Source organism: Pholis gunnellus, assembly GCF_910591455.1.
Source record: "Pholis gunnellus genome assembly, chromosome: 15".
Classification (NCBI taxonomy): Eukaryota; Metazoa; Chordata; class Actinopteri; order Perciformes; family Pholidae; genus Pholis; species Pholis gunnellus.
Window position 1 is genome coordinate 5371185 of NC_136542.1, and position 26493 is coordinate 5397677.

The following is a 26493-nucleotide window of genomic DNA, read 5'->3' on the forward strand; positions in this document are numbered from 1 at the left end:
GGGCAACAAGGCAGTGAATGAACGGCATGTGTGGTATGGTCTCCTGGTGGGAAGAGGCGACTTATTCCCTGCATGTGTCTTTTATGAATTATGTGCATTGGTAAAAATCCTTACATGTCCAGCCCAAACCATGTTCATGTTTCTAAATAATAGGAGCCCAATAACACTTCTTAAAAAGCCCAAATGCTGTTAGTTGTATATCACAATAGAACCCATGGGGATGCCGGTCTGGATCTCGAACTCACCTGATACATTCGTATCTGCTCCTGCAGATGAACAGAGGAGTTCCAGATGATGTTTGCTCTCACCAGGCTTTTGGCTTTCTCCGACCACCTCACAATGAAGTCCAGCATCTCATTATACTCATCTAAATAGCAGACAGCCTGAGCAGCCAAGATAAGAGAAAGGCCATTAAAGCACAATACAAAAGAATGCTTACCAGTGTATCTATGTCACCTTTTCTGAATGTTGTAGCATGAAATAACATTTGCATTTTGTATAGGAGACCTGTAAACGCAAACCTTTTTGAGCCAGTTGTTCCTACAGTCTGCTAGCCGTGTTGTGTGGTGATGCATCTCTGATAGCTTGCTGATGGCATCACTAAGCTGTTTGGCCAGCAGTGGGTTTCTGCGGCCAAACTCTTGAACAGCAGCATCCATATCTGAGAGGGTGTGACCGCAACTGTCCAGGTCCTCAGCCAGGCTCTGAAGAAATGTTAAAAAAAACAAACATCAGAATTTCTCAGCTGTATCAACTACACATTCACAGTAGGTTTAAGCAAAGGTAAGCTACCCCACCTTGACCTCTTCTTTGGCATGATCAACGTCAGGAGATTTTTCCTTGAATTTAGCAGAGATTGCTTTGAGTTTCTCAGAGATGTCATGGATTCTAGAGCTGAAGTCCTCTTTTATTTCTCGGGTTTTCTGAATTTCTCTCTCTTTCGAAAGAACCTAGAACAAATGTCAACAAATGCCACATGACTACAAACATATTGCTGGTGTTCCCTTATGAAATTGACATAGGCTAATAATTAAGATGATACAAAATATAAAGAGAGCCATTAAGATATAGTTTACATCGAAAGCTTTTTAAATTATACCGTACCTGATCCTCAATGGCACCCAATGCAAGTGAGACCTCAGCCAGCTGCATGGAGATTTCAGAGGGCAATATGGTGTAGAGGTCCAGATACTTGCTTTGTTGCTGCTCTGCTAGTTTATCCACATTCTGACGATAAGTGACCACTTCTCCATGTACAACCTAAACGCAACAAATGGAGGACTCATGTCACCTTTCTCAGAAATAATAATAGTTAAATAAAAATGTTCAGAGAATGACTGGAAGATCAGAGAGTTGATATTTATGTCGTTAGATATGAGGTATACCTCAAGCTCCTGCAGCAGAGAATCAATGTCTGGTGTGGGATTGAGAAGAAGCTCCCTGGTCTCCTGGATCCAGGCTTTTACGACGCTAAGTTCCTTCTCCACTTCCTCTCTGTCCCTCAGTTCCTGAGCTGTTTGAGCCCGCTTGGTCCTGGATTGTGTCAGGAGGCTGGAGGCAAAGAGAAAATGACTCTGAATTCTGAATGACAGAATATAGTCATCTTGATTTCTGAATAGTTGAGAAGGTTTTCAATCAAAATAATGGCAATTTATTTTTAATTTGAATCAAACTATCTACCTAAAACATGTCCATTAAAACAATACCACTAATTTGATGTTATCTTAAAACATAAGCTCTTGTTAAATGCAACAACCTTGCAGGTTTATCTCGTCTCTACCTTTCCATTTGGTCTTGAACAGCTCTGATCTCCTTCAGGCTGGGCCGCTCATCCTGTTCCGTTGTTGGTGAAGGCACTTCCACATCGTGCAGCAGGCTGAGAGCGTACTGGCGCAGCAGTGTGAGGGAAGAGAGCTCTCTCTCTAAGTCTTGGCTCAATAACTCGTGCTGGTCCAACAGGGACTGCAGGGTGGCTTTGGAAGCCTTCTCCACGGCACTGTCCGGGAAACGACTTTGGAGCTCATCAGAGACTGCTCTCACCTTCACCATCTGTACATTAATGATTAGTTCAGCTTCTGGGACAAAAATATTTTCATTTAATTATCGTCTTGTCTTTGTCTTGTCTTTGTACCTTCTCTCTAAAAGTCCTCCAATCCTGCGCTGTGTCCTCGAGTACTCGCTCTCGTCCCCGTGCCACGCTGCGTAGTCGTGTCCAGCGCTGCCACACAGTGGTCATGGAGCGACTGATGGTAGCCTTGCTGGCATCACTCCCCACCAGCTCCAGCTGGGCAGCTTGCTCCTCTAAACCACTCAGCTTCTCTTGGAAGCCATTCACCAGTGAGACAAGGGACTGAAAAAGTAAGACACAATTGAGTGAGTAAGTAAGTGCACAGCATTCGTAGAAGTCCCACCCATTTTTTAAATGGAAAATGCCTTTTTATTTTGGCCTCTCATACCCGATGTCTGCACAGCTTATCTTCAGCCTCTTGACTTGTGGCTGCCTTTGCAGTGGAAAATTCAGTCAGCTTCTTCTCAGCCTCATTCATGAGCTCAATGACAGTCTGCCTTGAGTCCTGGTAAGACTTCCACTGAGCCACACAGCTGAGAAAAACAAAAGATTTCAAAGTATAAAATGCCATTATTAGAAAACTTTCAGTATCGTCACGGTATATTACACATGCAACGTCACAGTTTTGTTCTCGCTACCTTTGAAGGACATCCTGGTGACAGTGGAGCTGATCTCGGACCTCCACGCCTCTCTGCTCGGCTGACTTCACGCTCACACGGAGCTGATCTTTAGCTTTGGGGTTGACCAGGTTCTCCAGGTGAGGCAGCAGGGCCTGCAGCTCCTCCAGGTGGATGAGGAACTCCTGCTCCGTGGCCATGATGTCCCCCTGCTCTCGGAGACACTCCTCATAGTTTTCCACGTCCACACCCAGGCTGGCCTGCTGCAGGAAGGACACGGCGTCCTCCAGCCATTCACAGGCCGACTGCATCCTGAAGTGGTACTTCTGGCACAACCCCAGGGCGTCCTCCAGAGTAATCTTCACACAAAAGAAAAGAAAATCCACTTTTTAATATTGATATAATATATTGTTACATTACATTACAGTTTATTGTATTTATATAAAAACATTTTTAATTTCAATACTTATTTTCTATATGTATTTATGTGTGTTTGTGTGTGTATATATTTATTTATTTCAGTTGTTGTATCATTATTATTTCTATAATTACTCTTTTTTCTACAAGTACCATGTATCTGTACGCTTATGAATTAAATTGTACATGCATGAATGGAAATGTTTATATAGCTAACAGAGCAACTGCTCTGTAAATTGAGCATCATTCTTTTTTTAATAAAACAAATCTTTACAAAAAAAAACATTTTGATGCTTCTCACCAAATGACATTGCATTAAGGTAACTATATGAAAACAGCAGTACAGATAGAGCATTTCACTACAATTATGACCATGTTTTATAGAATATTGAATGTGATATTGTCCCACCTGTTTGGAGCTCAGTGCTTTCTGAACATCTGCCTGCAGCTTTGCCATTTCTTCTAGGCTTGTATCTACGTGGGCTGGGACGAGCTCATTTGCGCTGACAAACTGCTGTTTCTCCCTGCTGCTAAGAGCAGCCACTATTCTCAGCTTTGACTGTACTTCCTCCTGCATGATTTGCTGCTTTCTGATCTCCTCTTGCACCTTCTCCACCCTCACATCAACAATCACAGCGCAGCCCAGGTCATCCCTGACCTGCTGCAGCCAGTCCAGGGTCCTTTTCATCTCTGTCTCAAAGTCTTTACTCTGGACAAACCTGTTCTCACACTCTTCAATCAGATCACCTACTGCAGCCTGCAAAGATCGCAGCTCGTCTTGCCACAGAACCACTTGCTCCTTGGACGCATCATGGGCTGCTTGCTCCACGCGCGGTGCAAGAGTGTCCATCTGCTCCATGAGCCTTGACAAGTGGGAGTTGGCACTCTGGAGGCTCCCTGCCAGAGCGTGGTAGTTCTTCAGCCTCTCCTCAGCTGACTGCGTCTCAGCGTTAACTTTTACCAGCTGCTCTTTTGTGGCCTTCAGCTCAGAGTCAACCTGCATAGCCATTGCCTTGTGATCCTCAAACGACTCCAAGGTTTCCTCCAGATGCTCTACTTTCTGTTCAACCAACCTCTTTAGGCCGTTGTACAGGCTCACAAGCTGGGTCATTTCCTCCGGGCGCCATGGTTGACCAGTGCTACGAAATCCCTCTTTCTTCTGGTTCAGTTCACTCACAGCTAGACCGAGGTTGCCCAGGTCTGCCTGGATCATTTTGTAATCACTCTGCAAACTGACAACCTCTTCTGTTTGCAGCCCTACGGGCTGCGTGCACATAATATTGAACTGTTCCTCAAGCTCCTTCAGGGCTTTATGAGTGACATCTATGAAAGAGGTGTACTCGTTCCTGGTGAGAATGGCCTGCTGGATTTTCTCCTGTTTTTCTTTGGCTAGTGCTAATATGCTATTATATTGCTGGGGGAGCGTGTTGAGTTTTTCATCCAAATAGCAGTGGTCTACTTCATTCAGACTGGGCAATATTTCCTGGCCAGCTCTTTGTACAATTAGGAGAAGATTCTCATATTCAATTGCCTGCTCGACTATCTGTTGATACTTAAGTAGCTGTGCTTCCAATTCAGCATCTCCAACCATCAGATTGATCTCAGGGAAAGTGACTATATCAGCTTGTTTAATCCACAGGCATATTTTCTCCAAGTCTGTCTTGAAATACTTTCTGGAAACAAGTACTTTTTCAAGCTCCTGTAGTTTCTGGCCACATCTATGTAATGTTTTGTCAAAGATGTTTTGTAACTCCTGCAACTTTGTAAGAATCTCATTCCTCTCTTCCTCGCTGGCATCCCTCATTAGGTCCCTCCCCTGAGACCACAAGGAGGTCAGCTCGCTCTGATAGGCTTTCAGGCTGCTTTGGATGTTCCTGCATGTTCTGACCTGCTTGGCCAAGTCATCAGGTAACAAAGCAATGTACTCCTCAGCCTGAGCCTTCTTCTCGTTCTGCTGGACCCAGGAAATGGACTGACTCACAGCCATCAGGAACTGCGTTCTCTCTGTGAAGGCCTTGCTGAGATGTTTTCTGCGCTGCACAACCTTCACACTCAGAGATTCCACCTCGTGTTGAGTGTCGACAATAAGCTGTTGGAGACGTTGCCGCTCACTGAGGCCCAGCCGGGCCAGCACCCTGTCAGCATCGACCATGGCCTGTGCCAGCAGGAGCTGCTTGGCTTCCAACTCACTGCAGATGCTCAGGTGGTCAAACAGGAAGCTCTGAGCCAGCTCAGGGGGAGGACTCATTTTCATGGCCTCAGACAGCGCAGGCTTCTGCTCCTCGGCCCAGTCCCGAGCCTCTCTCAGACGGGCCTCCACTTGGCCCATATCTTCCAGGGTCACCACTGAGTCCTGGATTTTCCTCTCGATTAGGTTTTGCATCTGAGACCATCGCTGCTCAAAGTGGCTGATCTGCTCTTTTACCAGCTCCTTGTCATCCAAGTTTAAATGTTGGATGACTTTTTGTTTCTGTTCCTTAAGGTCCTCAAGAGTTCCTTTTTGTTCTTCCAGAGTTACTGCAAGCTTCCGTAATGCCTCCAAATGCTGAGATGAACTTTCAGCATCCGTTCTGTAAGACACAAAATATAACAAATTAATTAAACAAGTGTTGTGTAGAAGATATGACAATGTAAGTAGTACATGTTTTGATCTGGAGAACTGAAATACAACTATATTTCAACAAAGATTATTTTTAATATGAGTTCCCAATGATGGCCTTCAGCTCAGACTTGTGTAATGATAATCAAATGGTCTTACGTAGAGCTAATCTATTTATGATCCAGAATTATAGCCATGACAAAGAAATTAACAATAGACAGCACAGAACTGACATTTATTGGCTTTAGTCCTATCAGGAGATTATTAGAATCAGACCACAGCAGTATGTGATGACTCATTTTAATATATACTTGATGTACAAACACACCTGGCCAGATTGTCCCACTCCTTGGACACCTGTTCAAACAGTGCCTCCACTGCAGTGATACAGTCATGGTATTCTTTAGACCTCTGCAGGTCCTCCTCTCTCTGGATCTGCAGCTTGTCGGTCTGGTGACAGAGCTCGAGCCAGGAATGGCCCAGACGGTCAAGCTCTGCATGTTCTGGAGAGTCCTGGCCACCAGTCAATCTGCTCACAGTCTCCGTCATCTTAGTCAGGATACTCTGTTTGGACTGCAGTTGCTGGCTGCATTCCTGTGTGACAAGCAATATACTGGATGTTAATCCTAAATACACCCAAAGAGTAAGCAGATCTCTAATCCCTACGCAACCCAAGCCAACATGTTATATTAAATAATAAAAACAAAATAACCACCATAATCATATTTAGAATCACTGTACTGTATAGTTGAGGTAAAAAGCACATGTAGACATGCAGTATATCTTTATCTATATAAGTATGAAAAATGAGTTTGATGAGGATGATAAAGAAAGAGTTCCCCTTTGTGTGCCTTGTCAAAGGATCAGCCGCTCTGATATTGTTTCCTACCTTGGCTTGAGACAGCATGTTTTGAGCTATCTTGGTCTCCAACTCTGCAGGCCTTCTGGAGAGGCTGAGGAGCTGCTGCTCCATATCCTGAAACAGGCCGCTCAGATCTTGCTTCTGTTCCTTGATCTCCCTCCAGCCCTCCGAGAGCACCTGTGCACTGGACATCCGTTCCTCTATCTGCAAAAACATATTTACACCTTCCTACAGTCAATATTGGCAGCATCTTCCTGGATATAATCAAAAACACAACATTCTATACCACTAGTTATATTTTCACATACAAACATACACCGAACAGTTACAGTCACGCTGCTTGTTTATTACTGACTGATGAAAGAATATTTGAAGGGTAATATGTACTCGCCGTAGTATGTCTTATTGGACTGGGTGCCAGAATACAATTTTTAATTTGTCAACATAGAACCAAGTATACAAGGAAGTAACAGTTACTGACCGTGAGTTTGACTTGTTGGACCTGAGCAGCGGTCACTCTCACAGCATCATCAGACAGGTCACACACAGAGCACACTAGGTCCAGGTAAGTGCTGGCCTGCTCCTGAAGGGCCCTGTAGTTCTTCACCTGTGTGTGCAAAAGCAATTAATTAAGATAAATCATTAAAAAAATTACTTGTCGCCACCATTGCTTTCCGAGAGTGGGCAACATTGCACCTGCTTTAGTGCTTCCTGCAGACCCGACGGTCCCTGATCGTTGAGCTGAAGCTCCTCCTGCACTGTGGAGAGCCAGGTCTGGCTCTGCTGGAGAGTGTCCTGGTGGTTAACGTGTTTCTGCAGCTCCCGGTCCAGACTCTGGTACACCTGTTAAACAAGGTGAGGTGAGACCTTAACTAACTTATATCTGGAAATGTTCTTATCAAATGCAGCGGTTTCCCTTCTAGGAATAGCGAGAAGATATATGATCTATGTTGTATTACTTACACGCTGGGCAGTGCTGCAAATGGCAGAGTAGCTATCTCTGGTTCCCTGTTGGTGAGCCTGGACTTGTTGACTGATCTTAGCTTGAACTTGGTCTGTACAGCTGGCTATGAGACCTTCTCCTTTCTGCTTCAAGCTGGTGAGACGCTCCTCAAAACTGGCAATCTCCTCCATTATTGCCTGAAAGAGAACAGTCGGGTGTTTCAAAACAAATATCACCAAAAGTATTCCATGTAATTGTAAACTACAAGGTATTTGAAGTCATGTAAAAGTGTAAAGTGCACAACTCATTTTACAGTAAAAATGGTAATTTCTTTGTAGGACAGTATGGTAAAGGTCACCTTGTGTCGGGCAAGTTGCTGAGTTGCCATCTCCATACCGCTGGTCTGCATGGAGTCTGAGGTGACCAGTCTACTGGACATCTGTAAGAGCCACTTCTCAACCTCTTGCAATTCACTGTTGTAATCCTCGTGCTCCTTCACCCACTCCACGAGGTTTTGGACCTGTGTCTAAAATGCAACACACAGCCAAGCTCAGAGATTCATGTTGCTGTATGACATGTAATCATTCATTTTGTTTGTTCGCTATAACAACACAGATCAAAAAACATTGACAAATAAAATCTGTGTATTCTGGACTTTGAGATTCTCATGGGAGACACCATCCAACATATAGCATCCATACCGTAGCTGCTAAACAGATATCTTGGTAGTCAGCCTGCAGCTTTTTCATGTTGTCGAGTATCGTGGGGTCATGGACTGTGTCGAGCAGGGCCTCTCCTTTCTCGAAGACAGATTTCACCGCTGATTCATGAGACTGCACTGTCTGCTGGATGGTCTGCATATATGAAAAGAGAGCAAAATATTGCAGATCAATTCATTCTGTTTATTTTCACTGTATTTCCACGATGAAAAAAAAAAGAATAACGAGAGTCAAGTCAAGTTACCTTGTACTTTGCTAGCTGAGCCTTCTTCTGGTAGAGTTCAGCTTTAGGCTCCACACTTGATGCTAAAAGGTTCTTGGTCTCCATCACCCACTGGGCCTGGGACTTGTATTTATCCATGAAGTCTTTAGAGAGTGAGATACATTTCTCAAGGGAGCTATGCTCTGTTCGCAGAGCTTCCATCAACTCCTTTAGTTGGAAGAGGCGGCTGTCCACTTCCTCCTTCAGCTGCTCTGCTTCAGGCTCCTCTAAGAATGCCATGGCTCTCTCTGTCTTCTCCCTCATTGTCTTCAGGTAAGAGTGACCCTGTTCCATGTCTGCCTGAAGAGCCTGAAAGGTACATGGGACGGTGTTATTCATTCTTAATTAAACAGATACCATATTTTTGAGTCTATCTTTGAGTATATTTTTTGTGAACTTTTGTTGGCATTTAAACTGATAATATATATAAAGGTCAGCAATAGTTTGTATTTATGTGCACTTATTTTATGTACAGCATGTGTTCTATGTTAGAGAGAGTACCTCTAGTTTTTTCATCTTTCTGTCCATAGCAAAGCGGTCCACTACATCAACACTGACAGCCACAGTGCTGAAGTTATTCTGAGCTGCGCTGAGCCAGTCTGAGAAGGTGTTGAAGACACACTGTGCCTCTTCAATGCAAGACACCTCCTCCTGGAGCTGTTTGATCGTCTCCTGCAATACAAAGGAAGAGGAAACAACAAGTTATGGTAGAAGAAAGCTCAGCGTAACTAAACTGGTGTCATCTTCCCAATTATCTGTCAAATAAAGATTTTCAACAAAGATTATAAACAGGAATTCTACTGGTTAAAGAAACAATTTCAAATGCATCAAGCAATCAATGCATATCTATTAACAAACATACTGATACTGTGTGTTTTGTTACCAGTAAATGCAGAAGCAGGATGTGGTAGCGGGCTGTAATCTGGGTAGCTCTGGAACTGATCCGGCTGCTAATGTGGGTCTCATCCAGAACCTGCTGAGCCAAGAGACTGAGGCCCTCCATCTCCTCTTGATAAACCAGCACTTCCTCCTGCCAACTCTGACCAAATACAGATCATTAGAGATGTCTGAACAATAATCAAATTCCTATATAACCATTTGACTGAAATCTTAAAAATAACATTTGTTCCAATGCAAATGAACTTGTTGAAAGACACTTCTTTCTGATTGGACTGAAAGGACCTGCACTGATTTAAAATGCAGTATTGTCACAGCAACTGAAGCAGCAGTGAAAACTATGCAGATTTGTGCAAAACATTTCCATGTGCATAGCTTCTGTGCACGTAACACTAACCTTTATTAACTGAAGTTGAGCATCTTTGGTGGTGCGGTCAGACCGCCGATGGCTACGCAGTTGTGCTTTGGTCTCCATGCCTTTTAGCCAGCTGTCAAGACGCTGAAACTTCTGCTCCATCTGCCGGAGTTTGGCCAGAGCACTGTTGAGCTGAGCCCGGGTGTCGGCCAACCGGCTCTGGTACAACCTCCACTCCTGCTGCAGGGTCTCCAGTGCTCGGTCTTCGATCTGAGGCAGGCCCCAGGGAATGACCAGCTCCCGACTGACCAACACGGTGTTTAGCAAAGCCTGGCCCTCTGTGCACTGCAGCTGCAGTTCCTGTAGTTACATAGATGTGGTTGAGACCTTTCAGCTCTGACTTTTAGACAATACATTAACTGAATAGAACTTCTGGCTATGTAGTAGAACTTGCATTTAATATTCCTTTTTTTTTTTTTACAACGTTTCCCCACTGAGAATTTTCAGACCTGTAGCTTTTGCAGAGTCTCCTCCAGCATATCAACATCGCCCTCCAGTTGGGTGTAGCAGCCAAGCTTCTCTTGTTCTTGTTCCAGCCAGTCCTCAAATGCCTGAAGGCCCCGCTGATACTCCTGGTGGGCTTTCACCAGCTCCTCTGCTTTGCCGACAGCCCTCTGAGTACACAATGCAGATAAGGATTTAGAGTCATAATGTGATAGCTAATTGATTCTAACTTTTCCTATGTATATATATTTGTATTTATTTATTATTTTTATGACTCTTTAAAAACAGCTGCACAATCACTATCAAATACCGAAGCTGAAATACATATTTAAAGTAAGATTTACTGTTCCCTCTGCTTTCATTACCATGGCATTGTCTTTGATAGTGCTATAGCGCTCTTGCAGATCTTGGAGCTCCAGTTGATTGACATAGTTCTCAGCGATACTGGCACTCTTTGTACTGATGGTGTCCAGCAGGGTGCTGTGGCTGAGCACTTCCTCATACAGCAACTGAAACAACAGAGGTACAATATCAATCCACTGCATTTTTTAAGTGTATATATCTGTTGTAGTTAAATGCCTCGAGTGACTTTAAACCCTGTACTGGTTTGAAATTCCAAAGAAATTCACAAAATCATTTATGCAGCTAATAGGATACAGTATGACTAAGAAGATAGCAATACCTTGGCTTTGCTCAAATTCGTAGTTTTGTCTCTCATCTCTGGGCACTGTTTGTCAGTGGGCTCAAGACTGTCCTCCACACGCTCCACCCATGCCACAAACTGGAGTATATCCTCCTGGTAACTGGTCCACTGAGACAGGGAACCCTCCAGCTGACTGTCGATTTGAAACAGTACAACAACGTCAGACAATGGTGCAGTAATTGTAGAAATAGCAGCAATCAAAGACCTGGCAAACATAGTAGCAGCAGGATTGAGATGCAGTGTTCCCTTTGTGCCTTTTGTAGTTAAAAGTTCAGGAAAAAACTGAGAATTAACCTTTTGCATTGTATTGAGGCGGAGAGCAGAGCATCCCAGGAGTCTTTTAGGTCCTGTATTTGTTTTTGGAGGACAGGCACTCCTTCAGCTGAGGTGTTTCTCTGAACTGACTCTCCTCTTGTGATCAGCATCTTCAGCTGGATCTCCTTCTCCTGCCGAGCAGTCAGCAAGGCCTGGTGCAACAATGACACATTTAATACACTCCTATGATGGATATTCACAGGGTTAATTTGAATTCTGAAAACTACCGGTGACTTTTTTATACCTCCAGCTTGATCATCCTGCTATCGAGAACATTTTTGTCAGCAGTGGGGGCGCAGTAAGTCTGCAGCATGTGGCTGGTGTCAGCCACCCAGTTCTGCAGCTCCTTCAACCCTTGGGAGAAAAGCTGGTGCTCAGTGGCTATTCGGTCAATCCGTGATGCCTTTTCCTGCAGAATCACAAAACAGCCGCAACAGAGAAATTACAACTGTAGGTTTTAGAAACTGAATCCACAGCAACCTGATAATTTCACAAGCAGAGACTTGAATGATTAATACAGATTTAGAACAAAAGATATGAAGGAAATTAGCTTGTACATTCTCTGTTCAAGACTTACGGTAACAAAAGAAAGAAATTAGTGTTTAATCACCGGGAGTTAGTACCTTCACTGTTTATCACTGTAAAATAATATTAAGAGCTCGATCCAGTCTAGTGCCTGTTTCCTCTCCAGCTCTACCCCCAGAAAAGAAAAGCCCCGGTGCACAAGCAGATTGGTAGGCATTACTGTACCTTGGTCAGGTTGGTTAAAGCTAGGTACTGAGCAGAGAGCTGCGAGACACGGTGCACAAAACCCTTGCCGGCCGCGTGTTCATCCCACAGCAGCTGGGCCTTCTCTTTCAGCTTGTTCAGCTGAATCTCTTGAGAGGCTAACTCCTCAAGCACAGACTGGAAGAGCACAAGCAGGTTATCAAAGAGGCATGCAAGCTGACACACAGATATAAGAAATTCAGACACAGACTGAAGGGTTAAAGATGGCAACATGGCAAAAAGAAAAGAGAATGAGACAATGGCCAACGCGACAGTTGGTAAGGCTCTTGGTGGTTATGACGTGCATGGCCTCTGGAACTAGCTGGCAGACAGTTTTAAACAATTCATAAATACTAAAAGCAATTATGTTATAAATGAGGCAAGTATTAATTTATATGATAGACACTGTTAAGAGAACATCTGAGAGAAGCAAAGCAGAAAAATGGCAGCAATACAAACAATAAGCAACTGGCAGTTAGTATAAGCTGCGATGCCAAAACACTGTAACATGGGTGGAATGGAGAGTTTCTGCAAATGACAGGAATACATGTCGGCACTTAAGCACGGAGTGGTTGTTGCAGCTGAGCATGAGTGGTCTTGAAATGAGGGGTGTTCCAAGCTCAGTGGAAATTGGTACCTGCAGCTTGTGAAGCTCTTGCTTTTTGGCTGAGAGATCATGAAGCCTTGTGCAACTCTCGTGTACAGCCAGCTCTGTGGCGTTCAGGCACTCCTGAAGAGGCTCGGCACTCGCCTCAAAATCTTTCATCTGAGACAAGACGTTCTGAAGCACAAAAGACGTGTATGAAGAGTAATATTGTAGTATTAATATTGGCCCTGAGGGGTGAGAAGGGACATTGAGGTGCTTACTTGTAGACTTGTTTCTCTGTTGTGCAGGTTGGTCATCATATTTTTCCAGTCCTCTCTGGCAGTGTTCATTTTAACCCGAACTGCATCAACTTTGTCTTTAGCGGCGTGACTACAGACCAGCTCACCGTTCACAGCCACAGCATTGAGCCTTGACTGACCTTGATCTCTGTCACTTAGAAACTCCTGAAGAGAGAAAGCAGAGATGAGATAATAACACATGCCTGTAGTGAAACTCTTAATCTTTAAATTGTATGAACTTTAGTTTGACAGTGTGGCTCTGCTCATGTATCAGAAATGTTACTCCTCCACCTCCCCAGTCTTCTCCTGTACTAGTCATAGTCAATAAATGTGTATCTTGGGTTCTGTCAAGGGGGGTTATGAGCTCAGGAACTGTACGTCAAACACAGTACCTTCCAAAGCATCACAATTCAGCAGTTTAGCAGTGAGGCTGCAGAGCTCAGCGTTGTTGTTTTCATACTAATGTCTGACTGATTATGAGAGATAGGTCGTGGATAAATGTGACTGCATGGAACATGATTTAGATACATTCTTTAATGAAAACACTCAGACAAGTTGTCGCAATTTAAAATCCCACAGTGTTGATCAAACCTGTAATTCTGGCAGCGTAAGGGTCTGAATGTTCCATGGCATTTTGACTTTGAGGGCTGTACCTGAATCTTCTGCAAGCAAGATGAGGCCTCGTTGAGATTTTGAGGCACGTCAAAGCACTTGGCCGTGTTGATCTTGGCATTGACCAACCATTTCTGGAACTCTCTGAAGACTGAGCGGAACCCTTGTTCCAGCAGCTTCTCTTTGCTTTGGCACTCCCTGGACGCTTGGAGACTCAGACTAGAAACAAGCCGGGTGTCATTGTTAATCAATTTAGTTCTTTTGTCTCAGGCTTGTTGTTGTTTTTTGGTCTGACCATAAGTTGTTGATGCATTTAAGCCTACAGAGTGACCCGGAAAACAGTAATATACTGTATTTACTTTGCAACACAATCGAATGCAAAAATCCTGCATAAAGTATTACCTGTGTGAAACTAGCATTTAAAATGTTTATTGATCATGTGTCAGAGAGGTGTCAGTTATATGGCAACTTGTGGTTTGGTGTTCTAAACTGCATTAAATTGTAAAGACTTTCTAATGTGAATGCCACTCCGTATATTGCAAATGAGGTGGACCAATATTTAAAAACATATCATGCAGTCCAGTACAACAACACCACAAAATACAACCTAAAATGTTTCATAGAAACATGCCACAAACACAGACAGAACAAAAGGATTAGTCTGAGATGAACTGAATATTTAACGAAGGTAATATTTGCTGTGGGTTTATGATATTGCATTGCACTGTTTTGCATAAGTGTTACTATATTTATGGTCACTCCTGGTGTATATTTCTGCATAAGATCCTGTGTAATTATTTGAAAAAAGTCTAAAATACCAACTAAGGTTGTGTGTAAATGCTTAATGTTGCTACAGTTTACAGTTTGAAAGCCAGGACACCTTTACACCTGTCTCACCTGTTGTATTCCTTAATGAGAGCAGACACTCTCTCAGATTGTGTGCCCATGTCTCTGGAGAATCGGCACAGATCATTGAGTTGAGTCTTCAGACTATCAGACACAGGCTCAGCTTTGACAAGTTCCTCCAAAGTGTCCTGAGAGGAAAACAAACAACCACTGAGCAACACCCACGGAAAATAATTTACATTTCATATGAGTTAGTCATCTACTGTCATCATTGCTTGTTTCCAATCATTAGCAGCTTATTAATGGAACTACCTTTGCTATCTGCCAGCCTTTAACAGCCTCCTCTCCTTCATTTTGTCTCTCTGCTTGAGCCAACCACAGGCGCCAGTCCTTAAGCTGGCGGCTGAAGTCGTGTAGGTCCTGCTCCAGCTGTGCTGACAGGCTGCTGAACTCTTGCTCAGAGCTGGCTATCTGGGAGAGGGCAGTCTCCAGACTAGCCCGTGTCTGCAGTGCTCCACGTTCCCACTGGTCCCATGACGAAAGGAGGGCTGCTTCCTCTCGCTCCATAGCCTCATAGCCCCCTGAGCCAGTGTGATCTCTTGACACTGCCCCACATCTCTGAACCCGGTTCAGCCTCTCCCTGCCTCGCTGCTTCGAGTCGAGCAACTCCTGGAAAGGGCAAAAGGAATCATAATTGTCATCTTTGTCAAATAAAAAAAAAGTAAGGGGAAGTAACTTCCAAGTAGGAATGCCCTTGAATCCCAAAAGTGACAAAGTTTGTGCTTGTCTGGACCCAGCCAATGGAAATCCTCTGCTTAAGAAAGGTTTTATCTAAAACATGTCTTTTCTTTCTCTTAATCTAGCGATGAGCTTTAAACACCCAGTAAAGATGCCTCCCTAGCGCCTCCTTGTGGAGGTCTACGGCAAAATCTGGGAGAAGACACTGCAGTAAATACGACAGGACTTTGCAGGACAAACGTCTCTCAGCTGGACCTGACCAGGAGCCACATACAATTTTTTTAGTCCTAAAACATAAGATCTTGAAGTCCTCACCTGCACTTTGAAGAGCTTTCTCTTAATGGAGATTGAGTCTCCTGACAGGTCGGACCAGCGCTGGAGTTCCTCTCTTGCTGAAATCAGCCAGTCATTGAAGTCTCTCACAGCATCTACATACTGCTCATGCTCAGACACAATGCTTTGCATGGACTGCACTTTACCCTTTGTGGAAGAAAAAGACAATGTAAATTACTACCAGGAAAAAAAATTACCAGATATGGATGAATGTGCCAAATAGTATTTGCAAATATATTAATTGCAAAAATTCTGTCTCAATTTTGGCAACAATTTGTGTGTAGACCAGATGCAGCTTCTCTTTGGCTGGCCCTGTTTTCCTGAAATAATCATGTAGGATTTAGCAAATATTTGCAAGTACTTATGCCTGTAACCTATGCCTGTATTTAGATCACCTTGACAACAGCTGAGATATCAGCAAAGTGTGCATTGAGCTCCGCCCTCGACTCTGGTCCAAACGTCTGGTCCCCAGTTTTTTCGTGCATCTCCACCGCCTTGTCTGTTAGGCGTGACAGTGCCGCTGCATGAGCATCCACATCAGCCTGGATGGCCCTGAGGCGCTCAAGCAAAGCGGACTTCTCTTTGAGGCCTGGCTGCTGAGGCAGAGTCATCCCCACCTCCTGCTCCACTGACTCCATCCACTGCTGCAGCTGGCTCTTACTTTCCTGAAAGCTGGTCCACTGGGCTACTGTCCACTCCAGACGACTACAGACAATAACAAGAGTTTATAAGTAAGTAAGTAAATAAAAGTGCATTTACCCTCGATGATGAGCTATGGTGTCAGTGAGTGTTGTCAATCGTCTGACTACCTGAGTGTAGAAGAAGATACATTTCCTACCTGTGGCAACTCATGGAGGTCATCAACATATTGGCCCAGGCATCCTTTAGGCTCTGTAGCTGTGAACAAATGGCCTCCTGTCCCTCCATTCTGTTATGCTTCAGGACCTGTTCTCCTTTTCCAACGGTCATGTTGAGCTTCACCTCTCCTTCACCCTTCATTAGCAGGATATCCTGCATGTATAAAGAACAGCAAGCTTCCAAGTGTGTCCAGAAAACACAGTATTCCAAAGCACAATATCTTTGAATCAGGGTTGTATTCACTGACCTGTACAAGACCTAGTCTTTTCTCAAGAGTCTCTTTATTGCCAACTGTGCTGTTGAGTGAAGCCAGACGCTCCTGGACGCCGCTAAGCCACGTCCAGGTAGTCTGCAGTGTATCTTCAAAGGCCTGTTGCTCCTGCAAAGTTAGCTGGCAGCTGCGCAGCCTCTCTCTCACACGCCTCAGTAAGGCCTGGTGCTGTGACTGCAGCTGAGCTGACACTCTTGTCTCGCTACCATCGCCTCGCCCGCCTTCATTCAGAGCCTGGCCCTCCTGACCTAGGCGTTCAAATGAATCCCTGCATGGAAGGAAGTAAATGTTTAAATAAGCTACAAAGAGTATTTAGATGTTTGATCGTGAACAATTATGGGGACACTGGTCTATTTTTTTCCACTAGTAAATGCAGACTTGAAGCAGATTCAGCACCTTTCTTTGAGCACTTCTTGCTGATATTCCTCCACTTGCTCGAGCGCAGCCTTTTCAGGACCCCGCTGCTTGGCTTCAAGCAGATCTGTGGTCATCCTCTTTTCCATGTGCTCCAACCACCACCGGAGCTTCTTCAGGCGACCCTCAAACCTAAAAGGAATTTACAATGCAATGCTAAATAAAAGTTTGGCTTACAAAGTGCTTGATAGAACTGGATTTGTGTGAGTCTTTTACCCCTTCATGAGCGATGCACTGTCTTCCAGGATCTGTTGGTTCTGTCTGCACTGCTCCACGAAGCTGTCCCAGTCCTGCTGGATGGAGGAGAGGTGCTGCTGGACTTGCCCAGCGCTGGCTTTGGGAAGATGGAGCAGGAGCTTCTCTCCTTCCTCACAGACCTGAGTAAGACGTACCTCACCCTCCTCCACACGATCCATGGCGCCCTGACAGATAACCCACATTAATAACCACTCATTTTTTCCGGTAATCTTTCATTTCACCAGTTGTAGATAAGAGCACAATCCACATTTTATCCTCATTCCGATCAAAGTGTAAATTAAATGAACAGCTATTTCTTTCGTGTGTCCGTTTCACCTTTAGTTTCTGTAGTTTACGTTCGACAATTTGAGTGTCTCCAGACCTGTCGGAGCACTCTTTCACGATCTCCCTCTGTTCTGAAAGCCAGCGATGGAACTCCTGAACTAGATCTGAGGAGGCAGAGCAGAAAGAAAATGAATATCTGGTGTCGATTCACACAGAATCAAGCTGAATAGAATCAAGCTTTGTCTTCGTAAAGCAGAGATTTTACACTCCATGACCATTACTGTATATGAGACATGGCTTCCAATTAAAAAACAAGAAAGTAATAGGAAGTTACAGAACATATCTGGTCATAAAAAACAGGACATGGAACAATAGTTTCATGTATTGTGCTGTATTTAAATGTTTAGAACCTTAGTATTACGATCGTGTGGCTGGAGCAGCAAGTGGCTACTGAGTAAAACTACACATTTTATTTAGTTTTTTGTATTTCTCACCATTGAACTGCTGCTGAAGGCAGTTCTGCAGTGATGCCAGCGTCCTGGCAGAAAGCTGATTCACAGACTCATAAGTCTTGATGAGGTCAGTGAGAGCTGATCCCAAACCAGCCAGCTCCTCAGAGGGATATTTTCTACACAGTGTGTTGAGGCTCTCCCTCGTGGAGTCAATACTCCCCTGCTGATTTTGCAGCTCTTTCTGAAGGTCCTTTAAAACATGTTTAGAAATGTAAATGAGTTTATTCCTTACATTCTCATCTATGTGCTCTGTAAGTAAAACAATGGCTGCCTATCTGTAACACCAACAATGTCATTGCTATTTAGGCTGCACCTTCACTCTGCAGATGTCCTCAGGGTCCGATCCAGTGGGCGAGGAAACAAGGGAATCCTCCATACTATTTAACCACGCAGACATCTGTGAGATGTAGTCTTCCAGCTGTTTCTTTTGAGAGGTGAAGTCCATGAGGTTTCCCCTGGCCTGCTCATGCAGCTTCTGAGCAGTGCTGATCTTTTTACGAAGGTCATTCTCCAACACCTGATGCATGCATAATAAAAGTTGTGGGTGACACACATGTATTATGAAGAGGAGGAGCTACTTCTTCTGCAGGGTCAGGGGTTAATATCTGTTGGTCACTTGTGAGATTCAGTATAACCAAAGAAACGAACAAATATGATTATAATAATCTGAAGTACCTGTAATTTAGCAGGCGTCTCCTGGCTTTGATTTAACTTCTTCAGCTCTGATACTTTGCTCTGCAGGGTTTCAAGTTTCTGCTCCTTCTTGCCCATTTCAGCCTGTGGATGTAGGAAAAGCATGTATTAAGTTATTTTCCTCTCGTTTCTTTGGTAATCTGCGAGACATGACACCCAGTGGTTGTGGCTGCATAATGTGTGTATGTCGTTAAGCATTTTTGTCTTTTTGGTTAATTTAACATTTGCGTTGTCTTTTGTGCAAAACCATACTTATCAGGTACCAAAGTAGATCAAACTAAATATAACCAGGTTTAATCATGACATCAGAAATCTTACCTGTAACACGGAGAGTCTTGCCGACACCTTCTGACTGTCATTGAGGTTGTTCAGGCTCTCGTTTAGTTCAATCACACAGCTGCTTGTCCAGCTCTCAGTGTCCTCGCTGATTTTACGCACATCCTCCCACAGTATCAAACTCTGGTTCAGGTGATCAATGTTATCATCTATCTTCTCAGACACCTGGGAAGTGGATTCAATCACAACCGTTTAAGTCACAGAAGCAAACTTCTGGAGTGGACTTGAATGATTTTCCTTCAACAGCATTTATGCTTTATATTAGGGTGCACTGCTATTGAAACTTAACATAGATCACAAAGCTCTACATTATGTATGTGGAATAGACAGAAGAGTTGTCTTTTGTACTTACAAAGACTTATGTGGTGTGAGAACATGTAGCAAAAAATATTTTGGTAAAAGTTTTACCTGATAGTTGTTATTAGGTCAGACTGACAATATTTCATATATTTTTTCTTGTCAACAAATTGCATAGAAAACTAACTCAGCAATGAATTGATCCTTTGAACAAGTATTGCCTGTGTAGCCCAAGCCTAGCTTACTCCTCTGTGCCATAGCCCGTCATTGTTGACTGTTAAAAGCACATAAATGATGCATCAAATCAACACAACTCCTGAAGTCAGACTTACATCCAGCCACTGGTCAACAAGGGTCTCCATGTCCTCTTTCATCATCTGAGCGTTACACTCAGGGATCTTCTTCAGTTCAATCACCAGTTGTTTCCCTTTACTGGAAAACCGGTCCAGCTCATGTTGCTTGCTAGCCATCTCGATCTTCACTGCCTCGTGCTACAAATGGAGTAAAGACAGCAAACCTTTTCAGTATCCTGATGACCAATCATAAGGACAAAACCAAGAAACTCGTTTTTCTGGATTTGTGTATGATGAGATACTCCCCAAAAAGATGAATTAATAATTTGACCTGACCTTGGTTAGTGACCTCCTGGTTTCCTCATGGTCCTTCAAAACAGAGCTTATCTCAACCAAAGGGTCGGTGCTCTCAATAATGCTGCTGATGGAGGTTTTCAGTATTTGGTATTCTTTCATAAGCTCAACCAGGACATTGCACTGCTCCTGTCTGTCAAAGGGAGAGAGAGAAGTGTTTGGTCCATTGTAGATTATGTAAATGAACTGTAAACGTAAAACACAACAAATATACTACAAACTGCATAACAGAGAGAACAACCATGAAAAAAATAAATAAATAACTGTGCCAACAACAAACTCTTGGAATGTTTAAAAGTAATGAAAATTAAATTTTTCACCCATTTAGCACTAGAAATGTTGACATTCCAGAAGTGATGTAATGTTAAATGCAACACAATTGAAACAATCAACCATAGAGGTCAGTGTCACATGTTTTTCTGCCAAAAAAAGAGTGTTTCAGAATCCTCTAATAAGCGTATGTGAGAACAAAGACCTATAAAAAAGAGTTCAAATCTAAAATTCTGATTGAAAAGAAAAAAGGAAAGAAAATGATTAACCATTGATTTTCTTTATCCCAGTAAGATCTTTTTTTGTGTTGAATGTTTTTTGATAATGCAATATTTCATGACTCATGGAAGACCCTCTTCCACTATTTCAGTACCTCTCTGTGATGAGCTTCTTGGTGTCCTCCCACGTGGTCTCCAGCAGACTGATTTCCCTCAGTACGTCCCCAGCCAACTCTGCATCTCTCTGGGCCAGCTGGTTCCCCTTGTCCCTCAGCCACTGCTCCTCATGCTGGTGTGACTGTAGCTCATCCTCCAGCTGATTAAAGAACCGTAGCCTGACAAACAGAGGGATAACATGTTGCTATTGAACATGTTCTCATACCCACCCACGGCACTGGCATAATATGTTAACAGTCCCCCTCAAATGTATAATTAGAGCATTGACGAAATAGAAATACTGATCTGATAACACTTAAAATGCTTTACCTCTGCTGTAGTGCATGCAGGCTGGGCTCTTTGAAGCTCTGGTGGTCAGCTTTTTCTTCAATGTCCTCCACAGCTTTGAGCAGCTGTTCTTTACGTTGTCTAAATGAGGTCCACAGGGACCCCAGGGCCTCTGCTTCACTCTGCTTAGTACCCAGCAGGTTCCTCACTGCATCCAGCTCAGCGCTGAGTGCATCAGCCAGCATGCGGCATGATTTACGAGAGCCCTCGTCAGCACCAATGTGGAGGTGGCTTTTGCAGAGGCTGCTGTCCAGATTGACAGCTAGAGTCTCGAGCTGGCTAATGTCTGGGACAATAGTGGAAAGCTCCTGCTGCAGCTCCTCTACTTTTCCGCGGTCCCAGCTCCCAGCACTCTCCACAGTCTGCTTCAGACCCCGCAACACCCCAGCAGCCACACCGTGAGTCTGCAGAAAAGCCTCGAGCCTTTCAAGGCACTCTAACTGGAGCTCAGCTATGTGCTGGGCCTCCAGGTAGGACTGCAGACAGCTGTCTGCTCTGCTGCGGAGGAGCTGTGCATCACTAGTCTCACAGAACTGACAGAGCTTCTCGGTCTGCTGCTCCAAGCTCTGTCTCACACTGGACTGCTTCTGTAAGGAAGCCTGGGTCTCCTGTAAAATGTAAATTCATAGAGGATCAGTTGTTGCTCGTAAGAAAGATGCTATTCTTTGGCTAACTAACTTTAAGTGGCTCTGGAAAGAGTAGCCCACTGCATGCACAAACGGGATGAACAACGACTCTGTGTAGTTCTGACCTTTACTTGTTTGGTGGCGGACTGCAGGTTGCTGATGTTGATTTGAGAAGTTGAATGCAGATTTGAGAGCATGGCCTCACCCCATTGGGAGAATTTGAGCAGGGCCTGGTCAAACTGCTCCACCAGCGAGAGGTGGCTCTCAAGCTCTTTGATTCTAGGGGACAAATTGTCAGCAAAGAGAAAATCAGAAAAGACAACCTGCTTTAACTTGCATTTGTGCTGTATACTTTTCAGTCAAATAACACCGATATTCCCTCACTGTTACACTACATTTAACGGTATATCATCAATATGTGGTGTATTGTGCATAAATAATATTTGTTACAAACATGTTCAACAGCATGTGTGACCTGGATTTTGTGAGAGATTATTTTACCTTTGAGGGAGGGCGTCATTTTGAACATGCAGTCTCCTCTGCAGGGTCTCCAGCTCGTCTTTCAGCTGCTTCACTCTCTCCTCTGGTGCCATCGGACACAAAGATGTCCCCAAAGAGACCAATTCAGCATGAGCAGGCTCGAGGACCTGGACTTCAGAATGGAAGGCCTGCAACAGAAGAAAAAAAACTTTCACTCAAAATATCATTTTGTTTAAATTCAGTGTGAGATAAATATATTACGAGTGGTATTTATCCGTCATGTTGTGGGGGAAAAGTAAAAAACTATGAGAGTATGTGTGTATGTTTGTACCTGCAGATCTTGTATCTCTGTGCGGAGCTTTGCTTTATCAGCTGACAGATACTGACTCTCCGGTTTGCATGAAGATTCACTTCTCTCCAAGCAGGAAACAAAGTTTGATCGCTGTTTCTCGTACCTGAAACACATCAATAGAAACACTGGTGTCTCAGATTTATTTTTCAGTTTACACTGTTGGCTGTGCTTTACTGCAAGTGGAGTGTTAACATTACCATCAACTGGAAAAGCCTGTGATCCAATTTATATATTAACATTGCTTTTATTTACATGATATCAAAATCCTCTATATGTTAAATTCATCCGTTCAAGAGCTTACTTTTGCCAAAGAGAAAGCAGGTTTTCCAGAGTGCTCTGTTTGTCCTTTGCACCCTGTACATTTTGGTCATAGCTGTTGTTTAGCTCTGTCACAATCCTCTCCGCTTGCTCTTTGTCACTGAGCCTTCTGACACCAGCTGACAGGGACAGCAAGGTTCCCTTCAGCTTTTCCTGATTCTGACAGACATCCTGAAGAACAAAAACACAAAACATTACCTGTGAGCTGGAGGACAGCTGGTGCCGTGTCAAGCTTTGCAATTCATTTTCAAATACTGTTGATATGTACAGTATTTTTGTTATTTAGCATTACTAAGGAAGAAAGTATGTTAAATAAGTATTGCATTTTTCATAAAAGTAAAAACAATTAACCACCATGTGGTTTTGAAGAGCTTTGTAGGTCTCCGATGAGGAGGTGCAGGATTTGATGGGATGCTCCAGTTTTGTGTGTAGCTCACTGAGAGATGCTTGCACCTAGCAGAGAAACAAGATCAAAACTGTAAGCCCATATCTTCCTTAAATGCTAATCTGTGAACTGCCATGATATTTAAAAAAACACATATTAATAAGTCTCTTTACCTCCTCGAGGCTAATTTTGAACTTCTGTTGGTGAGAGGAGCTTTCCTCCAGCTGTCCATCAAGCTGCTGTACGCTCTCCTTCAGCTCATCCCAGTACCTGCCGATTTGGGTCAGACGGGCCTTGATGCGAGCTGCCTCCCCTGAAGATACAAACTGGGCTAGTGCCTGTGAATCTGCCTCCAGCTGACAAGGAACCTCAGCTCGCTCCTGAAGCTCTGCGCCAACAGCCTGGACATGCAGGGATGGATGTAAAACAATGAAAAAACAAAGACTTTATAAATGTCCAGTGGAGTTCATGCGCTGTGGAATTCTGTGAGGCATTGGCTGGTGGTGTTCAGCATGGTAAAATGTACACTGCTTAGGTTGGTGCCTATAATGGCTTTGACTGCTGTTAATCGTTAAACTTCCCCAAACAGTTGCAGGGACGCTATGTCAGAAGAAGGTCTGTAGTGTTGCTTTCTAACACCAATGGCTCTGTTAGGGCATAGTGTAGGTCTGTAGGAGAGTTGTAGCTTTATAATACACAATAATGTACCTTTACTGTGTTGATCTGTTGCTCAAGAGGCAAAGTAGCAGATTTCAGTACATCCAGCTGCTTTTCCTTGTCAGATATCCACAAGGAAAAGGTTTCAAACCCAGCTCCAAACTGATCCCACTGAGTTTTCATTTCTTCCAGAGTCTTGACACTGAAACACAAGAGTATTCAATACAAATTAGCTAAGTTATATTTACTAATACATCTTGACAATCATGTAAGATGCAGAGTACTAGATAATTGGGTTTACTACATTTGAGTCAGTTAATTTTGATTGTGTTGTATTGTCCTTTGTGGCAAACTCCACTCAACTGGAACATTATCATATTAGGCTAAAACCATTGAAGACTACTAAAACATTATCTAGCAAAAGCAACAAGAATGAAATCCATGGTCTTACTCTTTTTTGAGACTAGCCTCTACTTTGTCCACTTGCTCACTGAGGGAACGAGCTTGTTGTAAAAGCAGAGTCTTGTTGTTTGGACCAAGCTGGATTTCTTTTGCTCTCTTCAGCAAAGTGTTCATATGTGAGGCCTCTGCTTCACATTGCTTCAACAACACCTGTTTAAAGAAACAAAAAGTATTGTTTACATCCTACATTTAGCTGATACACTTCCAGTATTAAAAATGTCAGGAGTAAACCAAATAATTAACCCAAACGTGACTTACTCTGGCCTGGTCAAGTTCAACAGACAGGCTCTCTGGACTGCTGAAGTTCAGGTCTCTCTCCATCGCTGAGCGGGCCTTATTAACAAACTCGTGAACTGCCTCCTGCTGGCTGTCAAACTCCTGCCAGGCTGCCAGTGTGACCTGGGGATGACAAAACCCCCAAAATCAATGATATCAAATCAAATTCATTTGGTGCCTTATCTATAAAACACAGTATCGCAGATCCAAAAGGGGTAAAAGACACTTAGAAGACGCTTTCTAATGCCAGCAATCCCAGATCAAGATCACATGACATCATTAAGTATGCAGGTGACATTACTACGTTTAGCTTTATCAGCCAAGGGGTTGAGGCACATCGACTGGGGAAGCACAGCTAATATTATGCAAGCACTTTGCCCCAGTGGTGCTGCAGCAAAGGCAGAAAAGAATCAGATATGTTGCTGTTCACCGTACCGAGAATCCTTTACTTGGATCCGTATTGCATTCTTCCGAACACACACACACACACAAAGGCAAACAAAGTTTCCATTTCAAGACGCCCACCTCCATCCTGTCTACGTTCTATAAAAGCACCATCAAGAGAGTGAGGACTGACTCACTACACCACTATCTTCTAAAGGAACTGTAAAGCCTCAGAGGGCAAGGCCTTCATGCAAAAAACATCAATCAGACCTCACTGCCCTCCATTCAGGACAAGTTTCCACAAATGCTGCATCTCCAAAGCCGACTGCATTAACAGGGATCCCTCTCCTCCTTCACATACCCAAGCTCTTTTCTTTTATGTTCGCCAAGTCTGACCTACTTTATTCATTTATAAGGGACAACACACATGAATTAACTTTGATAAGATGTAGTTGTGTTAGAGTTCATGGGCAGGTTGATGTTATACAAAACAAGACAGACAAAACAGCGTCGCAACACCTATAGGAGGATGCCGCACAAGCCGCATAAACATGTAGAACAGACACATACAAGCACATATGACAAGCACAACAACAGACAACACTTAACATCACAGGGGTCAACGAAACTATGGATAGCATATTAGTGTGAACAAGTCAGGACAAATTATACTGTATTGAATTACCATTCAGTAAATCATTTAGTAGAGATCCTTTCTGCTCATGATGTTTTGCTAATATTTAGCAATGAAAGATGGTAGCAAAATCATCCTTCACTCTAAATGTGTTGTTATTCAGGGAAACAGTGCTGATTTAAACCGCTGTGAAATGTTTTTCACGATCAGTGTCCCCGATTCACTAACACTACTTACCTCGAGGCTTTGCTCCTGTGAATCCATATTCTGCTCCATTTTGCCGAGTGTGTTCTCTAAAGTCTGCAGGTCCTGCTGCAGAGTCTCTCCCAAACCCTCCTCAGCCTGGAGCTGCTGGCCTCTGGTGATCAGCTGCTGGACATCCTTTCTCTTCGTCTTCAAACGTTTTAACAGTTGCTATAAAAAGGAAGACACATTCAAAGTGTTGATCTATTGAAATTAATTAAATGATTTTTATTTTATTTTGTAAATATCCTACAGTACCTGGTGAACGAGAAGTAGTTGCTGGGCTTCTCTCACAGTTGGACAGTCCAGTATTTTGGTGACCTCGGCCTGAGCCTCTTTCTGGCCCTGAACAAGCTCATCCAATATAGTTTGCACCTCTTCCCTGAACTGCACACAGTCGCCAACAGCCAGCACCATCTTCTCAGCCTGGAAGATATAACAGAGAAAAATACAGTATGAGAACAAACATGATACATTGATGCTGAGGTATATATACTGAACTCAAATTAGGGCTTATCATTCTCAAATTTTCGTCACAAATTTGTTAAAATCCTTGTTAGCGAACAATTCTCCTTTTCCAAGATATAGTTAGATAAATGTTTATATTCTTGTTGAGTGTCCAGTTTAGTGCAATCAAACATACATCTTACCTATAAATTAACTTGGTGTGATAATGCCCTAATAATGTGCT

The 26493-nt window shown here is 43.4% G+C and overlaps 1 protein-coding gene across 5 annotated transcripts in view; it reads right to left on the bottom strand.

The window, feature by feature from the left end:
* syne1b (spectrin repeat containing, nuclear envelope 1b) overlaps positions 1-26493 on the bottom strand; it is a gene marked incomplete at its 5' end in the record, with an annotated part of 75317 nt that overhangs the window by 27763 nt on the left and 21061 nt on the right. For 4 of the 5 annotated variants that reach the window (XM_079174767.1, XM_079174765.1, XM_079174766.1 and 1 more), the window contains 58 exons: positions 246-383; positions 522-704; positions 798-950; positions 1105-1260; positions 1386-1551; positions 1781-2049; positions 2132-2350; positions 2457-2601; positions 2707-3044; positions 3512-5672; positions 6030-6295; positions 6591-6763; positions 7041-7170; positions 7260-7406; positions 7527-7703; positions 7865-8032; positions 8208-8360; positions 8470-8796; positions 8989-9159; positions 9371-9526; positions 9782-10099; positions 10249-10413; positions 10609-10752; positions 10926-11079; positions 11241-11413; positions 11506-11670; positions 12012-12167; positions 12667-12810; positions 12897-13079; positions 13568-13745; positions 14424-14560; positions 14685-15041; positions 15426-15590; positions 15839-16148; positions 16282-16454; positions 16549-16840; positions 16969-17118; positions 17203-17408; positions 17560-17672; positions 18003-18210; positions 18334-18537; positions 18696-18797; positions 19032-19214; positions 19679-19837; positions 19976-20126; positions 20637-20816; positions 20968-21593; positions 21737-21890; positions 22113-22279; positions 22423-22546; positions 22745-22932; positions 23116-23214; positions 23320-23547; positions 23855-24005; positions 24255-24415; positions 24524-24664; positions 25797-25973; positions 26061-26228. In XM_079174767.1, coding sequence (XP_079030893.1) covers positions 246-383; positions 522-704; positions 798-950; positions 1105-1260; positions 1386-1551; positions 1781-2049; positions 2132-2350; positions 2457-2601; positions 2707-3044; positions 3512-5672; positions 6030-6295; positions 6591-6763; positions 7041-7170; positions 7260-7406; positions 7527-7703; positions 7865-8032; positions 8208-8360; positions 8470-8796; positions 8989-9159; positions 9371-9526; positions 9782-10099; positions 10249-10413; positions 10609-10752; positions 10926-11079; positions 11241-11413; positions 11506-11670; positions 12012-12167; positions 12667-12810; positions 12897-13079; positions 13568-13745; positions 14424-14560; positions 14685-15041; positions 15426-15590; positions 15839-16148; positions 16282-16454; positions 16549-16840; positions 16969-17118; positions 17203-17408; positions 17560-17672; positions 18003-18210; positions 18334-18537; positions 18696-18797; positions 19032-19214; positions 19679-19837; positions 19976-20126; positions 20637-20816; positions 20968-21593; positions 21737-21890; positions 22113-22279; positions 22423-22546; positions 22745-22932; positions 23116-23214; positions 23320-23547; positions 23855-24005; positions 24255-24415; positions 24524-24664; positions 25797-25973; positions 26061-26228 — 13050 coding nt within the window. The remainder of the gene's footprint in view (positions 1-245; positions 384-521; positions 705-797; positions 951-1104; positions 1261-1385; positions 1552-1780; positions 2050-2131; positions 2351-2456; positions 2602-2706; positions 3045-3511; positions 5673-6029; positions 6296-6590; positions 6764-7040; positions 7171-7259; positions 7407-7526; positions 7704-7864; positions 8033-8207; positions 8361-8469; positions 8797-8988; positions 9160-9370; positions 9527-9781; positions 10100-10248; positions 10414-10608; positions 10753-10925; positions 11080-11240; positions 11414-11505; positions 11671-12011; positions 12168-12666; positions 12811-12896; positions 13080-13567; positions 13746-14423; positions 14561-14684; positions 15042-15425; positions 15591-15838; positions 16149-16281; positions 16455-16548; positions 16841-16968; positions 17119-17202; positions 17409-17559; positions 17673-18002; positions 18211-18333; positions 18538-18695; positions 18798-19031; positions 19215-19678; positions 19838-19975; positions 20127-20636; positions 20817-20967; positions 21594-21736; positions 21891-22112; positions 22280-22422; positions 22547-22744; positions 22933-23115; positions 23215-23319; positions 23548-23854; positions 24006-24254; positions 24416-24523; positions 24665-25796; positions 25974-26060; positions 26229-26493) is intronic. The other variant, XM_079174768.1, reaches the window with a different exon arrangement.